This window comes from Mustela putorius, unplaced genomic scaffold (genome assembly GCF_011764305.1).
Source record: "Mustela putorius furo isolate JIRA1106 unplaced genomic scaffold, ASM1176430v1.1 tig00003942_pilon_pilon_pilon, whole genome shotgun sequence".
NCBI lineage: Eukaryota > Metazoa > Chordata > Mammalia > Carnivora > Mustelidae > Mustela > Mustela putorius.
Window position 1 is genome coordinate 14716874 of NW_025422087.1, and position 22297 is coordinate 14739170.

The 22297-nt window shown below is 52.8% G+C and overlaps 1 protein-coding gene across 3 annotated transcripts in view; it reads left to right on the forward strand.

The window, feature by feature from the left end:
• The first annotated feature begins 659 nt into the window (after positions 1 to 659).
• Positions 660 to 22297, forward strand: part of EPHX1 (epoxide hydrolase 1) — a 34405-nt gene continuing 12767 nt past the window's right edge. The window contains exons 1-2 of one of the 3 annotated variants that reach the window (XM_013061139.2): positions 660 to 755; positions 19845 to 20032. In XM_013061139.2, coding sequence (XP_012916593.1) covers positions 19850 to 20032 — 183 coding nt within the window. In that variant the 5' untranslated portion in view covers positions 660 to 755; positions 19845 to 19849. Of the gene's footprint in view, positions 756 to 6951; positions 7096 to 19844; positions 20033 to 22297 lie in introns of those variants that run through there. The other 2 variants (XM_004761902.3, XM_004761901.3) reach the window with 2 other exon arrangements.

Here is a 22297-nt window from a genome sequence, read left to right on the forward strand (position 1 = left end):
AGTAGGGGCTGACCCACAGGAAATCACACAAATTTCAAAAAGTGTTAATGTTAAGGGGAAACAAGTTAAACAAGAAAAGAAAATTAATCATAGTTCTAAAGATCAGTGCTGAATTGCCTTCAGAACAATGAAAACAGTGAATAATGATACCACTAAAATGATTTGGTGGACTTTGGGGAGGATGGGAGTCCAGGGAGTGATATCAGTTGAAGACAGCTAATCTCCGTATCTTTAGATGTCTTCAGTCTATGGTGCCGGAGATGTGAGTGGGAAAGCAAATGTAAATATACAAATACAGGAAGAATCCTCTAGAAGGGTTAAACCTGGTTTTTACTTTTTCAGGATAATGGGGGCTGGGGGTGGAATGGGGACAAGGCCTGAAATTGCTGTTGTCTTCAACACCTCGCAGACTCAGCTGATGCTTCAAATAACAGATTGAAACAAGAGGTTTAAATAAGAGCGCCTCCCCCCAATCTGTTCAGAATGGGAACAAAATTATTTTCAGTCAAGTAAGGCAGCGAAAAGATGCCGTGTCCAGTGCAGACCCCTAGAGGGCCCAAGAGAGCCTTTCCTGACTTGGAAGTCTGTGTACTCGGGGGCTTCACTTCTGTTGACCTCTGATCTTCACACAATTATATCGCTGATCCTTGCTCTTGAAGTCCTGAGAACAGGGTACAGTCAGAGAACCCGGGACACCTGGAAGAAAGTGGTCTGGAGAGTCAGTGTGAAATCGTCTAGAAGAACTTTGGGGATTGGTAAGTAATAACAAGTTGCATCTCTCCTCTCTGCATTCTTTCTAAGTGTGAAATCTATAGAAAATCTAAAATCACTTTCTATTAGTAGTAACTCAGTACATAGGATATATTACATATTATTTTGTCATTCCTGATATCCCCTTTGCAAATTGTCTTGTGTGTTATGCATGAGCAAGTTACTAGAAACTGGGGATTCTGTTTGGATTTTATTTATTGGTCGGTTTGTTGGTAACAACAGATGCTGACAGATGACTGGTAAATATACTTGACTATAAAAATGGTGAGACAACGCAGAGAAGAAACTTTCTATATAATTAATATTCTTACAAAAGTCTTTCTCTCTGGAAGGTTTTGTAAAATACCCATTTGGCATCCCCGCCCTTACGTCTTAATGTCCCAGTGGGTTTGTAATCTGTTCATCTTGCAGTAATGTGTAGTGGGCGTTATGCCCTTTGAGAATGTAATTGTCATAAAATGCAGGCAGGATCTGATGCAATCAATAAGCTTTCAATTGGTGCCTGGTAAAGGAATTTATCGGTAAGTATGGGGAGTGTCTGGATAGCAGATTGGGCGGGTCAGGAGCCCTGTGGTGAATGAGAGCCAAGGAAAAGCTCGCGTGAGAAGAGGAACAGCAGTTTGTGGGAAGTGATCCAAGCTTGGAATTGGCAAGAGCACCAGACATGCTTTGAAATCTTCAGGAAAAAGAAATGAATCTGGAGGGTCCAACCTCCAAAAACAGTACTTTTAAGTTAATTTTTATTTTTCTTTATTTTTAAAGATTTTAAGTATTTATTTATTTGAGAGAGAGACAGATACCCAGAGAGAGCATGAGGGTGGGGAACCCAAAGCAGGTCTTGATCCCAGGACCCCAGGACCATGACCTGAGCCAAAGACAGACACTTAACAGACTGAGTCCCCCGGGCATCCCCAAGCTAATTTTTAATTTTATCCCTGCACATGTTTTGTTGCTGTTTTTTTTTTAATAAAATAATCAGGGCTTGGGATAAAATAGAACAGGCCCCATCATTCATTTTTCTTATTCTACCTTCCAAGGCTTTTAGCATTTACTTACGTATTTTGAAATTACATACTTAACAATGTGTATTTCCAGGTTTGTCAATTTGGGACATTGTCTATTGATTTTATAGTAGATAAAGTCTATACACCTTGACCGTTCCCACTGCCAGTAGCTTCTTGTTAAATCAGTAATTCACACAAGCATGAATACTGCTCACTGCAGAGCCAAGCCGTGCACCGTGATTACTTTCTCTTTCCTGAACGACTTTCTGGTTTTCTTGTAATTACTCGATTTTTTCCACTTTGCTTATTTTTCCATGGTCCTTTCTTTAGTTTTTTCCCAAATATGCCCTCAGATCTGACAAGTGTCTATTCATATTATTTTCCCAAAAGTTTAATTCTATCAGTTAGTGGGTTAATTCCATCTTTTCCCTGGAGACCTGCCTCCTAGCACCTTGTGTAGCCTGCTACACACTTGTCATTAGGACCAGCAGCATCTCTTTTCTATCAGATCCCCTGCTCCTAGGGACCATATGTTCTCCTTTTGTAATTTTCAACCTTGTTTTGCTGGAGCACATCTGCTAGTTGCATCTCAAGAAAGGGTACATAAGAAGTAAAAATGGATTTTTAGCCCTTGCATGTGTCAACATGTCTCCCATTTGCCCTCATACTTCATTCTGGAATTCTCTATTGTAGATAATTTCCCTCCAACTTTTGAAGTCCTTGCATCACTGTCTTAGTGCATCAGTGTTACTATTAAGAATATTGCTGTTTGGGGCACCTGGGTGGCTCAGGCATTGGGCATCTGACTTCAGCTTGGGTCATGATTCCAGGGTCCTGGGCTCGAGCCCAGCATCGGGTTCCCTGCTCCGAGGGAAGCCTACTTCTCCCTCTCCTACTCCCCCTCTTTGTATTCCCTCTCTCACTGTCTTTCTATCAAATAAATAAAATTTAAAAAAGAAGAAGACGACTACTGTTTGTGTTGACCTCTTTACGTTTTACTTTTTCTCTCTAGGAGTTTCTAGGAGCTTATCTTTTCTTTAATATTCTGAAAGTTAACAGTGACTTGCCTTGGTGTAGTTCTGGCTTTTTATTGTGTCTTTTCAATCTGGAGACTCCTGTCCTTTGGTTTGGGAAATATTCTTGGGTTATTTCTTTAGTTACTTGCTTCTCTCTATATTCTTCTCTCTCTCTCTTTTTAAGATTTTATTTATTTGGGAGAGAGAGAGCAAGCGAGAGAGCTAGCCCGAGCAGGGGGATGATGGTGGAGGGGCAGGAGGAGAGGGAGAAGCAGACTCCCCGCAGAGCCTGAGCTCCCAGAACTCTGAAATCATGACCTGAGTCGAAGGCAGACATTTAACTACTGAGCCACCCTGGGTTTTTTTTTTTTTTTTTTTTCTCCCCTGCAGGACTCTTATTAATCTGGTGACTTCCCAGATTGGTCTTCTGATTTGTGTTCTGTTTTTCTGGGAGAATCCCTCGACTCTGTGCTGACTTTTCCATGAAAAATTTTATTTCCAACAGTGTTTTCTAACTGTAGGAATGCTTCTTTTGTCTATTGCCTCCTATTCCTGCTTCATAAATACAATTCATTTCTTATCTCTGTAGATATTAGTTTCTTCTGTTGCCTGCGAGCACTTTCTGTACCTTGCCTTTCATGTCAGAGGCGTTCCCCAAGTGTCTGATCTTCTAATATTTAGGACTGAGACAGCTGACACTGAAATCCAGTTGGCAGCTCCGGGAGAGAACCACAGACTGGCCTCAGTGGCGGGCACTCAGACGGGGAGCGAACCGCTCTCTTATTCTAGACACAGATCCTCCACTTCCTGCCTGGGGGTTATTACCCTGAGGCGGTGATCTGTGAACCCACAGCAGGAAGGGGCTGAGGAGGGACTCATAGTTCAGCTGGAACACTTCTACTCAATTCTGCATAAGCGAGTGCCTCTGAGTGGGAAGTCTCTCGGGTCAGTTTCAGAAAATAAACCCCTAACCTGCCGAGTTAGGCAGATCGGAAGGCTTGGAGTAGGAACCAGGGACAGGGAATATAATTTCTTGTACAGACCTTAATCCTTCTAGGGTTCCCCCCCCCAATTTTTTTTATCACAGTAGAACACATATGACATAAAATTTGCCATCTAAGCCATTTTAAAGATTTATTTATTTATTTTAGAGAGAGCGCAAGTGAGCAAGAGTGCACAGGGGAAGGGCAGCAGGAGAGAGAGAATCTCAAGCAGACCCCCTCTGAGTGCAGAACCCCATATGGGGCTCCATCGCACCACCCCGAGATCACGACCCGAGCTGAAACCAAGAGTCAGTCGCCTAACTGACTGAGTCACCCGGCGCCCCTGACCATTTTCAAGTGTACATTTAAGTGATACTCGGTTGATTCCTGTTGTGGGACAACCATTACCGCTATCCATCTGCAGAACGCCTTTCACCTTACAAAACTGAAACTCTCCTCCTGAAGCAATAGTGCCCCCTGTGGGTAAGTCTTTGCCTTGCATTCTTGCCCTGCAGGGACACTCAGGGTGTCCCCACACCTACCCACAACCCTGCCTTCAAAGGCTCCTGATGCCTTTAGCTCCTAAGACTTTGTTGAGCTATAAGGTGAGTGTTGGCAAACTTTTCCTGGAAAGGGCCAAATCATAAATATTTTAGGCTTTATGGGTAACTGCTCATCTCTGCTCTTATAGCCATAGACAATATGCAAACAAGTACAACCTCGTTCAGTAAAACTTGATTTACAAAAGTGAGTTGTGGGTCCTGTTCGGCCAGGGCTGCAGTTCTGGTTGTAGAAAGGTTTTTAGCTTTAGTTGCTTAATCAATCACCCTACTTTCCACCTTACAGAAATTTGACATCTCTCCTCTGCTCTTACCTTTTCTCTCATTCACTCTGTCCCTATGGGATATATAGCTTTTTAAAAAATCTCTCTGTAGTTATGTTCATGTTGTTTTCAGTAACTGAGATCAATGCATATGTTTGATCCACAATTTTTTAAAAAATGTTTTTGTTTGTTTTACTGCAGGGTGGGGGGGGCACATGGGGAGGGGCAGAGGGAGAGAGGGTCCTAAGCAGACTCCGGGCTGAGCGAGGAGTCTGACACAGGGGGTCTTTATCTCACGGCCCTGAGATCACGACCTGAGCAGAAACCAAGTGTCGGTTGCTTAACCCAGGTGCCCCTCCGGATCCACAAGTTTTTAAGCTTTTTATTTCAGAATGGTTCCAAGCTTCCAGTAAAGTTGCAAGAAGAGTATAAAGTTGTTACTATTTTGCAACATTTCCCTTATGATTCTCCCTGCATAGACAGACAGATAGAACCATTTCAGACCTGGTGTTCTATTATTCCTTAAATACTTCACTGTATATTTTTCTAAGATCATAAATACTGACTCAGGAGAAATTCAGTTCTCAAAATCAAGATATTTAATGTTTATAATCTGTTGTTTTATCTATAGACCTTCCTCAGATGTCCCCAATAAGTCCTTTCTAAAACTGTTCCCAGCCCAGGGCCCCATCCAAATAGAGCATTACAGTAGGTTTTCATGATTCGCTACCCCCTTCAGTGAGAAACAGTTTCTCAGTCTTGTTTTGTGTTTGGTGACGCTGACATTTTTGGAGATACAGGCCATTAGTTTCTAGAATATCACTTTATTTGGTATTGGATGTTTCCTCATGTGTGCATTTTTGACAAAAAGAATCTTGTTTCCTTGGTGGTGAATCAGGAACTGATCTACAAATTTTATTTAAAATCGTCCCTCCCCCAAGTTATTTTTCATCCTTCCTGACATCCCTGGAAACTCTCCAGAAGCTTATCCAGAGCAACAGCCTTTGTTCTGGTTTTTAAAAATACACAATGTATTCTAGAGGTCGCATTATACCCACTCTTTTGCTTCATAGACCTTTGGGTGGCTTTTGACAGAAAGCAGTGGAAATGTGACTGTCTGAACTTTGTCCTGCTGGCTCGGAATCAGGCTTTTTTATTTATGGACCGCCTGTATGCAGATTGCACTTTGAAATATCTTGCACTGTCTTAGATTGCATATCCTAATGGTGGATGGGTCATGTACCCAAGGAGGAGAATGTTAGCATACAGGAGTGAGCCCCGAGGTTACGATGTCGCTAATGTTATTTTATACAAAAATACCTGTTTTGCGGAAGTATAATTCACATGCCACACAATCCACCCTCTTAAAGTGTTCAAATCAGTAGTTTTCAGCACAGTCACAGGGTTGTGGCGGTGCCGTCACCACCAGGATCGAATTTTAAAATGTTTTCATCATCACTGCCGTTTTAAGAACAACAGCAAAATCGAGTCCTTTGATGAAATGGCCAGAGGTTCTGCTTGATAGATTGGAGGAAGGATGGGGGAGGGGAGGATGCAACAGAGGACAAATTTTGAACGAGTATGGAGATGCCCAGGACCGCAGGGTGATGGAGGGCTTTTGCAGGAGGGTGTCGAATGAAGGCTCAGGGGCACTGCACGTCGCATTCAGGAAGGCATCCTGTCCAGGGCTGCGGTACGAGCAAAGGCCCGGAGGCTAAGATGCATCCGCCGGCCAGAAGCAGCCCCTCTTCTCGAAAGGCAGAGTCCCGGGGCCGGGGTGAGGGGCCGGTCCCCAGCATCCCCCCCCCCCCCCCCCCGCCCCGCGACAGGCCCTCTGCCAGCTGAGGCCCGAGGGTGCCGGGCGTGGCGACAGCCACCTCCTGGGCGCAGAGGCGAGGCGCTGCGGGGTCGCGAGGAGGGAAGCAGGGCGGTCCACGAGCGGAGGTCTGCGATCAGCGCCCGTGGGACGAGTCAGGGAGCCCACCACCCCCCTTCGGGTCAGCACCGCAGACTCCAGTCCTCGCTCGGAAGACCTCAGAGCGGTTCCTGCCTCCATCCGAACGACTGAATTTGTTCTAAAGTTGCGCCGCGCTCCTGGCCCTCCAGGTATGCGAGGGGCAGCGGCAGTGAGAGGCCGCAGCGAAGAAACGGGAAGGACGCCTCTGCCCCCGAAGTCAGCCGACCCAGGGGCTGCCCCGAACTTCAAGTCCCTAAACGCCTCGGCTGCGAGTCTGCACTTCGAGGCGCCCTCTTCCCCAGCAAGGGCGCAGCCGGGGGCGGGTGACGCGACCTGCCTGGGCAGCTCCCGGAACAGGGGCGGGGCTGAACCGAGTCCTCCGCTGGCCGTGGGCCCGACCCGGGACCGCCCCTTGGGGGGCCGAGTCTGGGCGGGGTCAGCGCGGGGCCGCCGGAGCCTGCAGAGCCGGGGTCCGAGAGACTGCGCGCCGCCGCCGCCGCCGCAGGAGCCTGGGGGCCTGGGAGGCGACGACCGTAAGGGGGTGCGGGGGGTACGGGCGGGGGTTCGCGCGAGTTCGCAGCTGTGGGTTCGTGCGGGGGGGTGCGAGAGCGCGGGTTGGGGGCGCGGCTACGGGGGGCGGAGGAGGGGAGGATGGTGCGGGGCGCTGTTGCAGGGGGCTGACACCAGGAAAGTGTAGGGGCCCGGTTGCGGGGGTGGGGCGAGGCGGGGCTGCTGTGCGGCTCGAGGGGGTTGCGAGGGCGCCGCCTGGGGGCGCGGTTGCGGGGGGCGAGTGTGGGGCGCGAAGGATGAAGGGGGCGAGTGTAGGGGCACGGCTGCGGGCGCGGGCGGCAGTGGGACTTGCAAGCAGGTGACTCGCTCACCCCTCAGGGGCCCGCAGCTGCACGAGGACCGAGGGCTTGGCGCGCCCACTCCTCCCCCCTCCGCCCTCCCCTAACCTGGGGCTGCAGGTGCGTGTGGCTCGGGGAAGAGGCCCGGGCAGGCCCTGCGAGCGAGCTCCAGCGGGCGCACGGGGGCGGGGAGGGGGACGGCGGGGGTCCCCAAGCCTCTCACTCCCCGACAGTATTGCTTTCAGTGTGCGTCGCGCCCCCAGTGAAACGCTCTTGTTTGTCGCTGGAGTCCTAAAACCTGTCCCAAACCTCGCAGTTGAAGCGTGCTTTTCTGCCTCCTGGTTTTCCCCTCCCGCCCCTCTCTCTCCGCCCTACCCGCCGCCTAGCTAGGGGGAGGCCTGGGCTTGGAGTCAGAGCTCCAGCAATCCCGCTGGGCTGTTTGACTTCTTTCTCTAAAGCTGCATGGCCCACTTGCCCTCCCGCCTCCCAGGGTATAAGGCTTGAGCTCCGCAGAGCATGGTTTTGCCCTCCCGCCTGCCCGGCCAGACACCCCTGTCCCAGCCCTGGCAGCTCTGTGAGGGCTCTGCATCCTGCACCCCTGGTAGGTGGGGAGAGGGGAGGCCTGTGCATTGGACATCTCTGCCTCCCACCCAGCGCCTTTGCTTGGATGGATGAGCTCTTGGGGTAAGGGCTGAGGGCGTGGGCCTCCCCTGAGTGCAGCAGCGTGGACAGTAAACATTCCCAAGTGAGCTCCCAGCTCCAGAAAGTAACATTGTCCTCTCCTGGGTGGTGGCTCCCTTCAGGGCCTAGCACCACTGGGTCTGACTTAGCAAAAAGTTATAGGATTGTTCAACAGCAGTCCACCCCCCCACCAAATTTCCACACCTAGGATGACTATGAGGACTGGGGTGTTTCCCTGGGAAGTGTGGGCGGTGCTTAGGGACCACCCTCTGTCCAGGGCAGGAGGCTCCTCCTGGATCATGCCCTTAGGAGGCCAGCAGGTTTATAGAGGGAGAGGTGGGTCATGGAATAAACTCGTAAAATATAAGGTACCTTCAAAGATGGGGAAAACCTGGAGAGGGAAGGAATGTCAGGTGAAAGAGAAGCCTGGGTTGAGAGGTGACATCTGAATAACACTAAGAAGGTAGGAGTGGCAGATTGCCATTGAGGGTGACTGTGCACCAGGTTGAGGGAAGAGCAAAGGCCCTGGGGCAGGAGCGCTCCTGGCACAGATGAACTCTGTGTGTTCTGAGTGTGGGGCTGGCTGCCACCAAGGCCTTTGGTGTGAGTGACCTCTTGTGTAAACTGTACTGGCCCAGCTTGAGAGCAAGAGGACTCTGGAACTTTCTGCCACCTGCTCCCTTCTCTGCCCCCCTCCCAGTTCCAGGAAAGGAAAGACCTTCACAGACACACAGACAGTAACTGCTCAGCAGGACAACCAAAGTGAACCTCAGTGCCTTCTGCTCCAACCCATGTATACCCGTGAGCCTGGGACACCTGGCTGGTACCCACCTATAGGAGCGGGGTGTCTGGTCAAAGTGGCCAAATGTGCTTGGGGAGAGGGACCTGTCCCATGCTCCCACAGGAGCTTGCAGGGAGCCCCAGCCATGGACAGAAGAGTCTGACAGGCCCCAGGCTTACTAACTGCCCCCCGTCCCGCCCATGCACCCTGACTCTTCCCTTCAACCTCCTGACCCAGGCCCAGATCCGAAGACACACGGGGTACTCAGACTCTGTTCTTGAGTGCAGGTGCGCAGAGCTGCGGAGCACAGATAGGCGCACAGAATAGGAGGGGAGGGCCTCAGTGGGACCTGGGGGCCGCTGTTGAGGGACTGGTGCCTAGGACCCACACTCAGGGCCGGAGGGCGCACAGGGAGAGCAGGCAGTGGGGGCGATTCACAGGGCCCCTGGGAGCTCATGCCCAAAACCTACCTCCAGAAGGCCCTCAACCCCATCGTCGGTGATTCCGTCCTCTGACGGAACATGGTAGTTCAGAAGGAGAATTGGCACTGAAAGAAGAGGAGATGCGTGTCCTAGCTGTGCCATTGTGATGTCCCTGCCCTGGACCTCACCCATAATATGGAGGGGTTGGGGTGTTCAATGTGAGGGACCCTAGAGCATGAGTGTGTGATGACTGTGCGGGTAAGAAGTCCAAACGGACCTTCAGGAGAGGAAGCGTGTCTCTGGGGAGCAGTCAGTTTTGATGGGGTCTGGGGGGTACCCTGTGCCAAGTCCACAGGGGCAGCTGCAAGTGAAGTGACAGCTGTGGCCTCAGGCTGCGGGGCAAACCCTCAGACAGAGGGCAGGGTCTCGGGATTGAAGAAGTGTCCCTGCCCAGTCCAGCTTGCCCCCTGCAGTTACCACCCACCGGCCTGTGGGTTTTCCTGGGCTGGAGCAGGGGCCCCAGGGTGCTGTGTGGAGAGGGTTGGGGGTGCAGCAGTTCCCCAAGAGGGGACCAGGCTTTGCCGAGGATCCAGCCACCTGAGTTCCCTGAGGAGGGGGCGGTATGTGCTGCAGGAAATCCTCCCTCTCACCAGGGAGGGAACGCGCAGTCCCATCTTTGGTTACATGACCAAACACACTCCGAGCAAACCAAGTTCACACTGGGGTTTTCACTTCCCTCAAGGTGTGTTTGCCCTCCCGAGGGAGGTCACGGTGCACTCTTCCTCACCCTCGGAAGCCCAGCTGAGGCCTTCCCCCAGCCCGGCTCACACACCTGGTATGGTCTCCCCACTGTCTGTGTCCAGTGTGGGGCTGTGCTATCACCCCTCCCTCTCTGACGTGCTCCGAGACATTCCAGAAGATTCTGTGGCTGACCCATAAAGAGCGACCGTGGGAGGAACAGAAGGTCCCTGGATGGAGAACAGGAGTTTTTGCCGCCTTTACCTTTAGAGAAGATTGATAGACTGAATTCAGATGTCTTCTTGGTGGGTCCACACAGTGATGTGTGCAGGGAGTCCAACTCGCTTTCCAAGTCTTCAGGGAAAGTGGATGTACTTTTCAGCTTTCCCGGGTTTTTTGTTTGCCTGTGGCAGGACCTGTTTGCTGGACCATGTGGTCACTGTGAGGCGACAGGAATGGGCAGGCCCACCTGCCCCACCCCGGGGGAGAGCGGGAGGTGGCCATGTCCTCACCCGGGTCCGCACCTTCCTCCCTCCCTCAGAGGCTGCTTTGTCCACCAGGACCTTCCCCTGAACTCCAGAAGTATTTTTAGCCTTTTGCAACTTTTTGTTCCTTTATGCTACCCAGACATTGCCGCTAGCCGCTAGCAAACTGACCCCCACCAAGATACCAACAGCCCAGAACATTCCTGGACACCCTGACTCTCGTCCTTAGGGCCCCTCCATGAGGGGGTGCTGACCACATTCCAGAGGAGAAAGCAGCTTAGGTTACTCAGCGAGGCCTGGCCAACAGTGCTATCAGCTTACATACCATTGAGGAAGCTTCCAGACCAGGGAGCACATTGTTGAGGGCTGGCTGACCCGGGGACAGAGGGGAAGGAGCTCAGGTACGTGACTGACAGCATTTCAGCATGCATGGCCCACTCCTTGATCCTCCGGGATGGGGCTCTTCTCTACTCAGGTAGAGATGCCAAGTGTTGAAATCGCACACCAGGTAAATCGCTTCTTCCTCAGAGACAGCAAACTGTGCTCTGCTCGGGGCGTTTCTCTTGTAACGTAAGACCAGTGGAAAACTGGCCTGGTGTCCTAGGGCAGCCAGGAGTGGAGTGGGGCCTCGGGTGACACCGGCCACCAACACACTGATCCCAGCATGCCCCCCACCCTGCCGCCGCACTACCCACCTTCAGGCCTGTGTCGACGGGTCTGTGGGGAGCCCTTAGCTCAGCAGCCAGGTCTGCAGGTCCCTGGGCCCCCTCCAGAGGTGCTGGGGGTCAGCCAGCCCTGCCAGGGGTCCTCCCTTCTCCCACTGCGGCGGGGCCTGGGTGCCCCACACGTTCTGCCTTCCCTCCTCTGAGGTCCACTCCTCAGCTCCCCATCTTGGTCGGGGTAGCACTTCCACAGGGAAAGTGCTGGATTAGGACATGGGTTGGGGTCCCTCTCCTTGACCTGTCGTGTTCTGGGGACTTAAAATCCAAAGCGAATCCCTGGGTGGTTGCATCGCCCCTTTACCCGAAGTGACTCTTTGAACCCCCCAGTCCAGTGAGGCCTGGAGAGCGGGGGTCACTGGCCTGAAGTAGCATGGCTGGTGGGCAGCAGGGCCAGGACTGGAGGCCGGCAGCCAGCGCCTGACCACCGGCCTGCAGGCTCCTGGCGCCAAGAGCATGCCATCCAGCTGCCGCACAAAACAAGTCGTGTTCTGTCTGTCTGCGCAGAGGCATGAACAGAGAGTCAGTTTGGGGGTGGGGACACACACTCTGTGTCCAGTGGCGATGTGCCCCCATGCAGTCCCAGAGCAGGGCTTCCCCCACAAAGCCTGCACCCCGCCCTTGCATTCTGCTTTGTTTTTGCCTGTAAACGATGTTTTCTTTTCCCCTGGGTGCTGGTTCCAGGCTGCTCTTCCAGGCTTTGCTCCAGGCCTTCTGGGCGGAAAACAAGGCCTGGCTCTGGGGCAGGGGTGCAGGGCGTGTTGCTTGGCAGCTGTCCCGGGCCTCACTCATCCTGAGGCCCTGCTGGCCAGTGGGGTCCGGGGAGAAATGTCTGTGGAGGCAGAGGCTGTGTGGCTGGCCAGGGTATCCTCCCCGCCAGGCTTTCCTGCTCCGTCCCTGGCCATCCACCCCCCAGGGTGATCTCAGCCCCAGCGAGCAGGGCCTGGGACTTTCTGGGAATTTCGGGAAGCCCCTTTGCTGGGGCAGTGGCTGTGAGCAGTGCATTGGCGGCAGGAACATTCCCATTCTTCACGGCCAGCCCTGGAATGGAAGGGAAGCCATCTGTTTTTCCTTTCCACAGGGATGTTCCTTCTGGCTTCCTCCAGAGAGGCGTGGTGAGACTTGGGGGGGTGGGGGCGAGGGGCCCGGGCCTGGGGGAGAGCACAGAACCCTGAGCCCCACCTTTCTGTCTGGCCTGGCGTCACAGCAGACTGTGGTGCCACCGTGTCCCCCCTCACAGCCTCTGCCCCAGAGTTTTCTGTCGAGATGACTTCCCCCAGAAGGAGCTGAGGTTCTCCCTCTCATGTGAATGTGAGTCACAGTCAGGAAACCCTCAGCGCCATGGGGCAGAGGGCGGAGTCCTCCCGGGGAGGCAGAGCTGGGCCCCTCGGCCTCTGTTCTCAAAGAGAGCCTGGGATGCCCTGGGTCTGAGGTGGGGGTTGGGCCCAGAGAGGGCAAGGAAGGGAGAGATGCGCCGCTCTGACCACAGGGGTCTTGAAGGCTGAGCCGGTGTCCCTCTGTTCCAAGAGCAGCGGAAAGCTATTCGAGGGTTGAACCAAGGGAAGGGACATGAGCAGATTTGGATTTACAGAAGGTCCCTCTGGCTGCAGACGCTGTGGGAGGGGACTGGACTGGGGCTTCACTTTGGTCCAGGGCAGATAGTGGCAGAGGTGGCTTCCAGGCCATCTTGGAGATGGAGCTGCTAGAACCTGCCAACAGGTTCCATCCATGTGGGTGGAACGCCGGAGGGGGTTCAAGGTCATGGCATGGGCCTTGGGGGTGGCATGCAGAAGGTGCCTAGTGCCCCCCACAGTGAGTAGGAGCCCCAGAAGGAGACAGAGGCCTAGGGGGATGAGATCACTGTGCTGTTGCAGATGCCCCCGCAGAGGGTCCAAGATATTTGGGAGCCACTACATTGGCAGGTGGATGCTGGGATCTAGCTCAGAACCACATACGTGTCTGTCGCCCCTGCAGGAGGCAGCAGGAGCCCGGCGCCTGGAAGGGATGGCCCCCTTTGGGCACAGGACCCCTGGCAACCTGGCCAGCCTCATTAAACCATCTGTTTCACATTTCCACCAGGCCCGTGGCCTGCAGAGGCCTCTGGACTTCCAGATTGTCCTTTATCCCAATGGGGTCTCAGCCCCCAGGAAGTCACCGAACAGGATCCCTGCCATAGCTGCGTGACTAGGTTCTGAGTGCCTCTGGCCCAGAGCGGGCATCTGACTCAGCTGTTGACGCTGAGTCACAGGGAGGACTGTTGTCCTCCTTACGGGTTTTTGTGGTTTAAAAAATGTACGATAATGTTGTTTTTGAGAGGACAGTACATGCATTTGGTAAAGGTGATTTTTTTTTCAAAGTACAAAAGCTTATTGAGCACAAGACTTTTCCTCGTGGGGCGCATAGTGGCTGAGTTGGTTGAGCATCGGACTCAACTGCTGATCTCAGGGTCATGAGATCGAGCCCCGCACTGGGCTCCATGCTCAGCGTGGAGCCTGCTGGAGATCCCCTCTCTCCCTCGCTCCCCGCCCTGCTTGCATGGCCCCCCTCTCTCAAATAAATAAATAAATAAAATCTTTGAAAAGAATAAAAAAAGATCGTTCCCTCTTTGGGGCGGTCGCTGTTGCCAGCATCCGGGTGAAGTCCCAGACTGTCCATAGGGCATTGTGTCCTTTGGTCCATGTGGGTGGCACTGTTGGCCATGCTCTTCTGTTCTCACTTAACTGTTCATCAGGGAGATCTTTCCGGAGCCACAGATAATTGACCTTCTGTGCAGCATAAGGAAGAAGAAGCTCTTCATCTACCCTCAGGGTCTTCAGCTGGACCAAGAATTCAATTCACACGAGACAGATTAACCAGAAGAAAAACCTCAAAGTTTTATGACCTGTGCATGGAGGTCCAGTAGAGAAATTGGGGCCTGAAGAAATGACCAAGGCAGACAGTTTTTATACTTTCAAGACAAAGAGACAATCAACACATGATGAATTAACAGGATATAGAAAACAGGTGTCTGCAAGCCTCAATCTGTGGGGAATTCTAATTGGAATTTAGACACGGCAAGTAGATTAGCCTGTGTGTACCGCTTTCTCGACTCTCAAGTCCCCATCTCCAGTGACAAGGGTGTGTTTTTACTTCTTAACACAGGAAGGGTATTTTTCTTTTTTTTCTTTTTTTTTTTTTTTTAAAGATTTTATTTATTTATTTGACAGACAGATCACAAGTAGGCAGAGAGGCAGGCAGAGAGAGAGAGAGGAGGAAGCAGGCTCCCTGCTGAGCAGAAAGCCCGATGCGGGGCTCGATCCCAGGACCCTGAGACCATGACCTGAGCCGAAAGCAGAGGCTTTAACCCACTGAGCCACCCAGGCGCCCCAGGAAGGGTATTTTTCATTTGGGAGGTTTGTTTCCTGCTTTCAGGGGTGAACAGGAGGGTCTGAGGGTCCTCACACCGGCTGCTTCCTAAGTGACTTTTATTTAAACTCATCACCATGCTGAAGGGGCACATTTGGGCCAGCCGTCCCGTCCCTAAATTCATTTGATGAGTCCATGACAGCTTACTTCCGTCCCCAGCCAATGGACATTCAAATTGTTTCCGGGACGATGTTTATTCATCAGATACATCTCAGCCATGGAACACGAATGCAGCATTGAACCTTTCGAAGACTGAGCATTTGTTGTTGAGAATGTCCACAGGGGCAGGGGGATTGGATATATTTTGTTTTCTCCCTGACTTTTTCAATTAGTGAGGATGATGTTAGGCTTTCTATAATACAACGCTCAAAAGGAGAGTGGCTCAAACAATATAGAAGTTTGTTTCCCTGTCACATGAAGGAAGTTTGGAATAAGTCATCCAGAAAACTGGGCTGCTAGTGCCACAATCAGGGAGAACCCATCATTGCCATCATCATCCTAGCGCTAGCCTCTCTCTTCAAGATGACCTCACGACCCAAAATGGCTACCAGAGTCCAAGCATCACATCTGTATCCCTGGAAGCATGAAGGAGGAAGGGGAAGGGCAATAGGTACACACTTCCCAGCTGAGGCAGCGCTCTTTACACAGTCTGCCACACCCGTGTAGGACCCATGCACCCTTGCTCAGGTGTGCAACCCGAGAGGATGCCATGCACACCGTCGGCAGCGTGGATTTGCATATGTATTTACAAGTGCTTTCTGGGAGATGACAGTGAGGCGTCTTAGGACCAAACAATACACTAGGTTAATTTTCTTATCTCATTTTAAAGGACAGGTGTCTTTTCCTAATTTATACCGAGTACTGTCCAGGCCACAGTGGCTCTTTCCCAAACACACTTATGGCTCTTTGTCAGCACCTCATCGCTCCATCAGACAGAGCTGCAGGGAGGGCCAGGAAATGCAGTGTTCAGCTGGGCTTTGCCAATGAGAAGCAAAATTCCAAGAAGGAAGGAAGCAGAAGGGGGGGGCACGTTTGCTGAGTGCCCAACTCCCTCCAGGCAGCGGGGGCAGGGCGCTGAGGTTTCAGTAACCCGGCCAGGCCGCCTTTTTCTCCCACAGCCACAATGCGCCCACCTCCCCAGGCACATTTCCTCACCTTGCTCCCAAGTCCTGGCTTAGGATTTCCAGAAGGGGCATCTGAACGGCAATCCAGACTTCTGCATTAATACTCGTGGCATCGTCATGAAGAAGCTGCGGTTTCCAGGAGGCTAGGTAGGAACAGCTGGAACAGACAGAACTAGAAAGACTGCAACCTGAAGCTTGCAACTGTCAGTGCCTACGGTGGGCACAGATGTATATCTCGGCGTTCCTCGCCCGCACGTGCACTTTCCTACTTTGTCTCGTGAACTCCCGGGTAACCTTCAAAACTCCCAGCACCCATGGTGTCTGCTGAGCTCATCTGTGGTCCAAGAAGACTCTTCCAAGGCACCAATCCAAATCCCTTATTTACTTTAAAAGAATGAATGACTTCCTGGTCCATTACAGACCAAATTCAAGTTACAAGAAAAGAGTTGAGCTTTTAGTCTCAGTCCTTAAACGAATCGTCTGTTTTTAATACTTGGGTTTCTGCCCCAAGCATAACAGAAAGATGACTTCAGTTCAATTCTTAGAAGGATGTCCATTTTACCCATGCGTGCAGGAGATGGAAGCGCCTCCTTTATTTGACCTCGTGTATCTAAGAGTTGGCTTTGTAAGTCAGACCCAGGTAGGCAGGAGAAAACGAGTTCACAGCCCCATGGGCTTTCCTTGTCCCTTTCAAGTACTTTACCTGCAGTCCTAAGGTTACCGTATTGCCCAATTAGCTTCTTGATTGCAAACTGACCCTGATTTTTTTTTTAAGATTTTATTTATTTATTTATCTGAGAGTGAGGCAGAGAGAGAGCACAAGTGGGGCAGAGGGAGACTGATGCAGGACTCGATCCCAGAACTCTGGGATCATGACCTGAGCTAAAGGCAGCGCTCAACCCATGGAGCTACCCAGGCGCCCCAATGATTGATTTTTTTCCCCAAGTTGCATAAGTATGTGTTCAGAGCTTGACCTCAGAGAAGAATTTGGGAATTAAACTCCATATGATCTTGTTTCTTACCCAAGTCGTCAAGGTCCCTTTGAGCACGATCTCACATGACCATTGTCCTCCAGTTACTGTGCTAAAAAAGAAAGAAATCAGGCTGGTTTACAAGAAAAACTACATTTTCCTTATGAGGCAAGCTAATCACTGTTTTAGGAAGGGTACTCTGAGGAAAAAATGTTTCCACTGGGAAAGACTTCTTCCCCTCTGACCTCCCCCCCCACCCTCCCAGCAGAGCGTCAGGTCTGGGTTCTGGGAAAATGCATTACAACCAACACAAAGCGACGGAATCGGGTCGAATATGGATTTGGAGCTTTCAGAGCGTGCCTCCCAAGCTCGGGCGTCAGGAGCCCGCCCCATGAAGCTGTCGTGCTCCTTCTAGATCCTGAGACTTGTGACGTCTAAACGGTGGCTCCTGAACGCTGGTGTTTTGAGCGAGGCAGAGTGTTTTCTCCACTGGCAGGAGCGGGCCCCATGCAAGAGCTCTCCCTGAGGACGTGATGGCCAAAGAGACAGAGATCTGTCCCTGGGGGTGAGAATTGCAGCCTCTCAGGACAGATGGAAACAAAGAACGGCACCTGCCCCGGGCCGGGGGTTGCGGGTTGCAGACAGCCAGAGGTCCCCTCCCTCGTGCTGCCTCCATCCTCCCAAGCCATGTCCTTGGGGAGCAGACACTCCCCAACGGCAGTTTCCTGTGCATGGCTCTGGCATGTGGGAATCTCCCAGGGGCTCTGCCAGCCTGAAGATTGCACCAATAGGAAGGAATTCAGGGGAAGGAACACACGGGGCCAGAGCACCTGCTTTGAGCCAGGCCTGGTTTCCCCCAGGTTACAAGGCCACAGATGCTCAGAGTGCTTTGGTCACTCAGGATTTCAGCTACCAGAAACAGGAGAAGCTCCCTTTTTGTAAACCCCGAGATGTTCCAGTTCTTAAGTCAAGGTAGTCCCAGTTTTTCTTTTGGGGGGGAATCCCATGGAATGGGGGTTCTCCGGGAAGGCCAGACCGGGTCTCCGCAGACCCACAAGGGCTTTGTGTGTTACTTGGAGTGTGGTGGGCCTGGGAGATGGTGTGTCACCTCCCCAGCGCACTCCCACTTCCAGGAATTAGGCCATCTGTGACTTCCAAATCAGCAGGTCTTGCTGAGTAAAGAGTCAGAGCCCGGGTGGGTTCCCACACTCGAGGGGCAGCCTGCAGGCTCAGGGACCATGACTATGGCCGCACCAGGCTCCTAACAGAGCGTCCCTGCAGCAGTGACCCAGCGCACCCCGAGCTGTGTCGTGCACCTGCCTGAGCCCTTGCTCTCCACATCTCTTCCCCGGCTGGGCTGCATTTAGGTTGGGTCTGTATCTAGGGGTGATTTGCTGAATCACAGACTTTGTCAAGGTCCAGTTCTAGTAGATTCTGCCCCTTTTCCAGAGAGACTGTAGGCAGTTCTCTTGCAAGATTCTGGTTTATCCTTTACAGTTGGGATGGTGCTGTCCACAGCCCCCTGCCACCTTAGAGGGAAATAGAGGGGATTTAGAGCCGAAAAGGACATATTCCCTGCCTTCGAGAGGCCCACAGTTCCATCGTGCAGAGAAATCTTCCCTGAGTAACCAAGCACAGGGAGTAGAGGTGGTCTGGGGTGCATGTCAGTGCAGCTTGGGAACCTGCCTCCCCCGTTTACGGGCTCTTGGGGCTTGGACACACTGCTCAGCCTTCATTTCCTCAACTGCAAGATGGGACTATTACGATAATTAGATGAGCTAAATGATACGGAGTCACTCCCCCAGAGGAAAGCCCTCCCCAACACTGCCTGTCACCTGCCCAGACCATGAGCCCCCAGAAGCGAGAAGGCATCGGCCGGAGTTGGGGGGCAGGGAGGGGCACACACCTGTCCCCTACGTCAGTAGGATGGGGACAGCAAAGGGCATTTGATCTCTGCAGTGCTGAGGGAAGGGCAGGAAGGCTGAGCGATTTCTGGATGCCCGTGGACCAGGATTTCAAGGATAAGCCCTCGGTGGCCCAGCTCAGTGGGGTGGGAGCCAACCCCAGGGCCTCGGCCTGGCCCCAGCAGGTCCTTCAGCAAAGAGGACTTGGACAGCTTCTCAGGTTGTCCTAAGAACAGGCAGGTCTATAGAGACAGAAAGCGGAATTGTGGTTGCCTAGGGCTGATGGAAATGCTCTAAAATTGTGGCTCTGGCCAACTAGAAATCACCAGATCCTACACTTGAGATGGGCGAATTGTACAGCTTGTGAATGCTATCTTCTTCTCTTTTTTTAATTTTATTTATTTGACCAACAGAGATCACAAGTAGGCAGAGAGGCAGGCCCCCTGCTGAGCAGAGAGCCCAATGCAAGGCTCCATCCCAGGACCCTGAGATCATGACCCGAGTCGAAGGCAGAGGCCCAAGCCACTGAGCCACCCCGGCACCCCATGAATCCTACCTTCTAAAGAGGTTTTAAAATTACAGCTGAGATGTATGGCCTCATAACACTCCCCCATCCCACCAAGCCCCCATGCTGGTCCCTGCACCCATGGGGACCGGAGACCGCAAGGGGTGGAGCCTCCGGAGCCCAGCACTGCGTGGGGCAGTGGGGAGGGGGGCACTCACTAGGGTGGAGAGAAGCTTCCAGAGCCGAAGGCCCATTGGAGAACCAGAGAACCACGAGGCCATGGAAGGGCAGCCCCCACACCTGGGGGCTGTGGAGAAGCCGCCCTGCATCCATATTTTTCCAATTCTAAGAATGAATTTCATAGCTCAGTAGATGAGCTTACAGATGAGGCTTGTCTTTTTTTTTTTCTTGGTATTCAGTACTTCCCTGTGCTTATATTCTTTTTTTTTTAGGTCAGAAGTACATGAGGTCTGGGGCATCTGGGGGATTGGTGAGGGTCTGACTCCATCTCAGCTCAGAGCTTGAGCTCAGGGTCGTGAGTTCGAGCCCCACACTGGGCTCCGTGCTGGGTGTGGTGCTTACCTTAAAAAAAAGTACCTGATGTCTAGGGTGCAGTGGGAGACCAGGTGGGGACTCGGGGTCTCCAGCAGGGGGTCGAGGCGTGGCCGGGGGTCGAGGCGGCTGACGGACACTCCTGGCTCTTGCAGGAATCATGTGGCTGGAGATTCTCCTCACCTCCGTGCTGGGCTTTGTCATCTACTGGTTTGTCTCCCGGGACAAGGAGGAAACGTTGCCTCTTGAAGATGGGTGGTGGGGGCCCGGGGCAAGGCCCGCAGCCGCGGAGGATAGCAGCATCCGCCCTTTCAAGGTAGAGACCTCCGAGGAGGAGATCCAGGTAAGGCAGCTTCTGCAGGCGGGGCTGAGCAGGGGGGAGGACAGCGAGGCCCCTGCTGGGGCTCCCCCGCGGCGGGGACGGGCCAGGGAGCAGGTTTCCCGCCACTTTCCCCCCACTGGGCAGGTGCCCAGAGAGACATGTCCAACCTGCCCCCTCTGCTCACCCGTCCCCTCTACTCCTCCCTCCTCCGGCAGGACCTCCATCCCCTGCCCAAGTTCCAGCCACGCCCAGGTGAGGGGGTGGTGACAACTGTCCCCGGCACGTGCATCCAAGGAAAGGGAAAGCAGCTGCTTCCTCCTCCTTTGCACCGGGGGAAGCCCTGGGAGTGAGCTGACAGGAGAAGGCCAGCAGGTTCTCACCGGGGCTCGGGCAGAGATCCTGAGTGAGAAGAAGCAAGGCTGCGGTGATGTCAGATGCTGTCAGGGTCAGCATTTATTATATGCCTGCTTGGGGGGCAGAGGCTCGTGGTCATGTGCAGTCCCCGCGGTGACCCTGTAGGCTGAAGACTGTTGTCCCCTCTATGGACACATAGGGAATTGGAGCTTGGACAAAGCAATGGGCTCCAGGTGACCGAGATGATAAGCAGGATTTGGGCTCAGGTCCGTCCAACCCCAGAGTGTGCATCCCTCTCCCACACGCTGGAGTCTGGGGTGCCAGGTGGGGTGGGCTGCTGGCCCAGGAGGGTGAGTGGGACCCAGGGCAACCCTGCCCATTCTTGCTTTCATTCTGTGCATATTGGAGCACCTGCTGTATGCAGGTATGGTGCTGGGCTTCCAGAGAAGGGAGAAGTCCTGCCCGCCATTCACTCCCAGTCCCATAATCTAGAGAAGAAGTGGGCACACAGGGAAAGGAACTGAGGGTTTACTAAGGGTACATGCCGTATGAAGTGCCAATAAAAAGTAAGATTTCAGTGAAAAGCAGAAACTGGGCTACACCCAAGAGAAAGCAGGCTGAGGCTCCTTGGGGGGGACCGCCAATGCCTTGCTGTTCAGGACAGAGGCAGGGCCCCGAGGGTCACTCCTCTCGTGGGTTCTCAGACCCAGAGCTAAGACATCTGAAACCTGGGTGCTGGAGAGCTCGGGACACTGACCGAGAAGGCAACGGTTGGGAGGCCCCCTGAGCCGAGTCGGACAATGTCCTAGCCCGATGCTGGCCCAGCAGGCTTCCTGGTCTGTGCCTTGATCCCAGCGGAGTTACAGTGTTTCCCAGTGCTGAGTCTCCGAGTCTGCAGACCGCAGCCGTGGGACAACTCTGTCCTGCCGCCTGCTGATCCGGATAGCTTTTATGTGTCTCCAAATAGCAGAAAAACCACCCAAAAAAGAACACTGTCTCGAGACATGTGGAAATCACATGGCATGAGGGATTCCATGTCTGTAAATAAAGTTTTACCGAAACACGGCCGTGTCCGCTCGTCCGCGACTTGCCTGCTTCCATGCTGCAAGGACAGAGTGGACCAGGGGCAGCTTCAAAAGCCTAAAATAGGGACGCCTGGGTGGCTCAGTTTGTTAAGCGGCTGCCTTCAGTTCAGGTCATGATCCCAGCGTCCTGGGATTGAGTCCCACATCGGGCTCCTTGCTTGGCGGGGAGCCTGCTTCTCCCTCTACCTCTGCCTGCCACTCTGTCTGCCTGTGCTTGCTCTTGCTTCTTTCTCTATGACAAATAAATAAAATCTTAAAAAACAAACAAACAAACAAAAAAACCCTTAAAAAAAAAAGCCTAAAATAGTTACTGGCTGGCCTCTGACCAAAAAAGGTTTGCTGGTCCCTGCGTAAGCCTAGATAAATGAAAGATGGGTATCGTTCGTATGGTTAAAAATAGGGAAGAGTGAAGTAAAAAAAAAAAAAAATACTGAAGTCAAAGGTGAAGAACATAGGGGCGCCTTGGGGGGGCTCAGTCGGCTCAGTGGCCAACTCTTGGTTTCAGCTCAAGTCACGATCTGGGGGTCCTGGGATCGAGCCCTGTGTCCGGCTCCGCGTTTAGCAGGGAGTCTGGAGTTTCTCTCTCCCTCTGCCCCTCACCCCCTTATCAACTGAGGCGCTCTCTCTCTCTCCCTAATATATTAATTGTTTAACACGTGAATGACATAGGCTTTAGGAACAGCCACTGTTGTGGGAAACAAGGAGATTTCTCCTGGGGTCAACCTGACTGGCCGGGACGTACATCTGCAGACCGATGACCTCCCGTCCTCCAGCGGGATGGGAGACCGCTTTGCCTCGACCGCTCACGCTATCTTGTGGCGGCCAGCTGCACTCTGTCTTCTGGAAA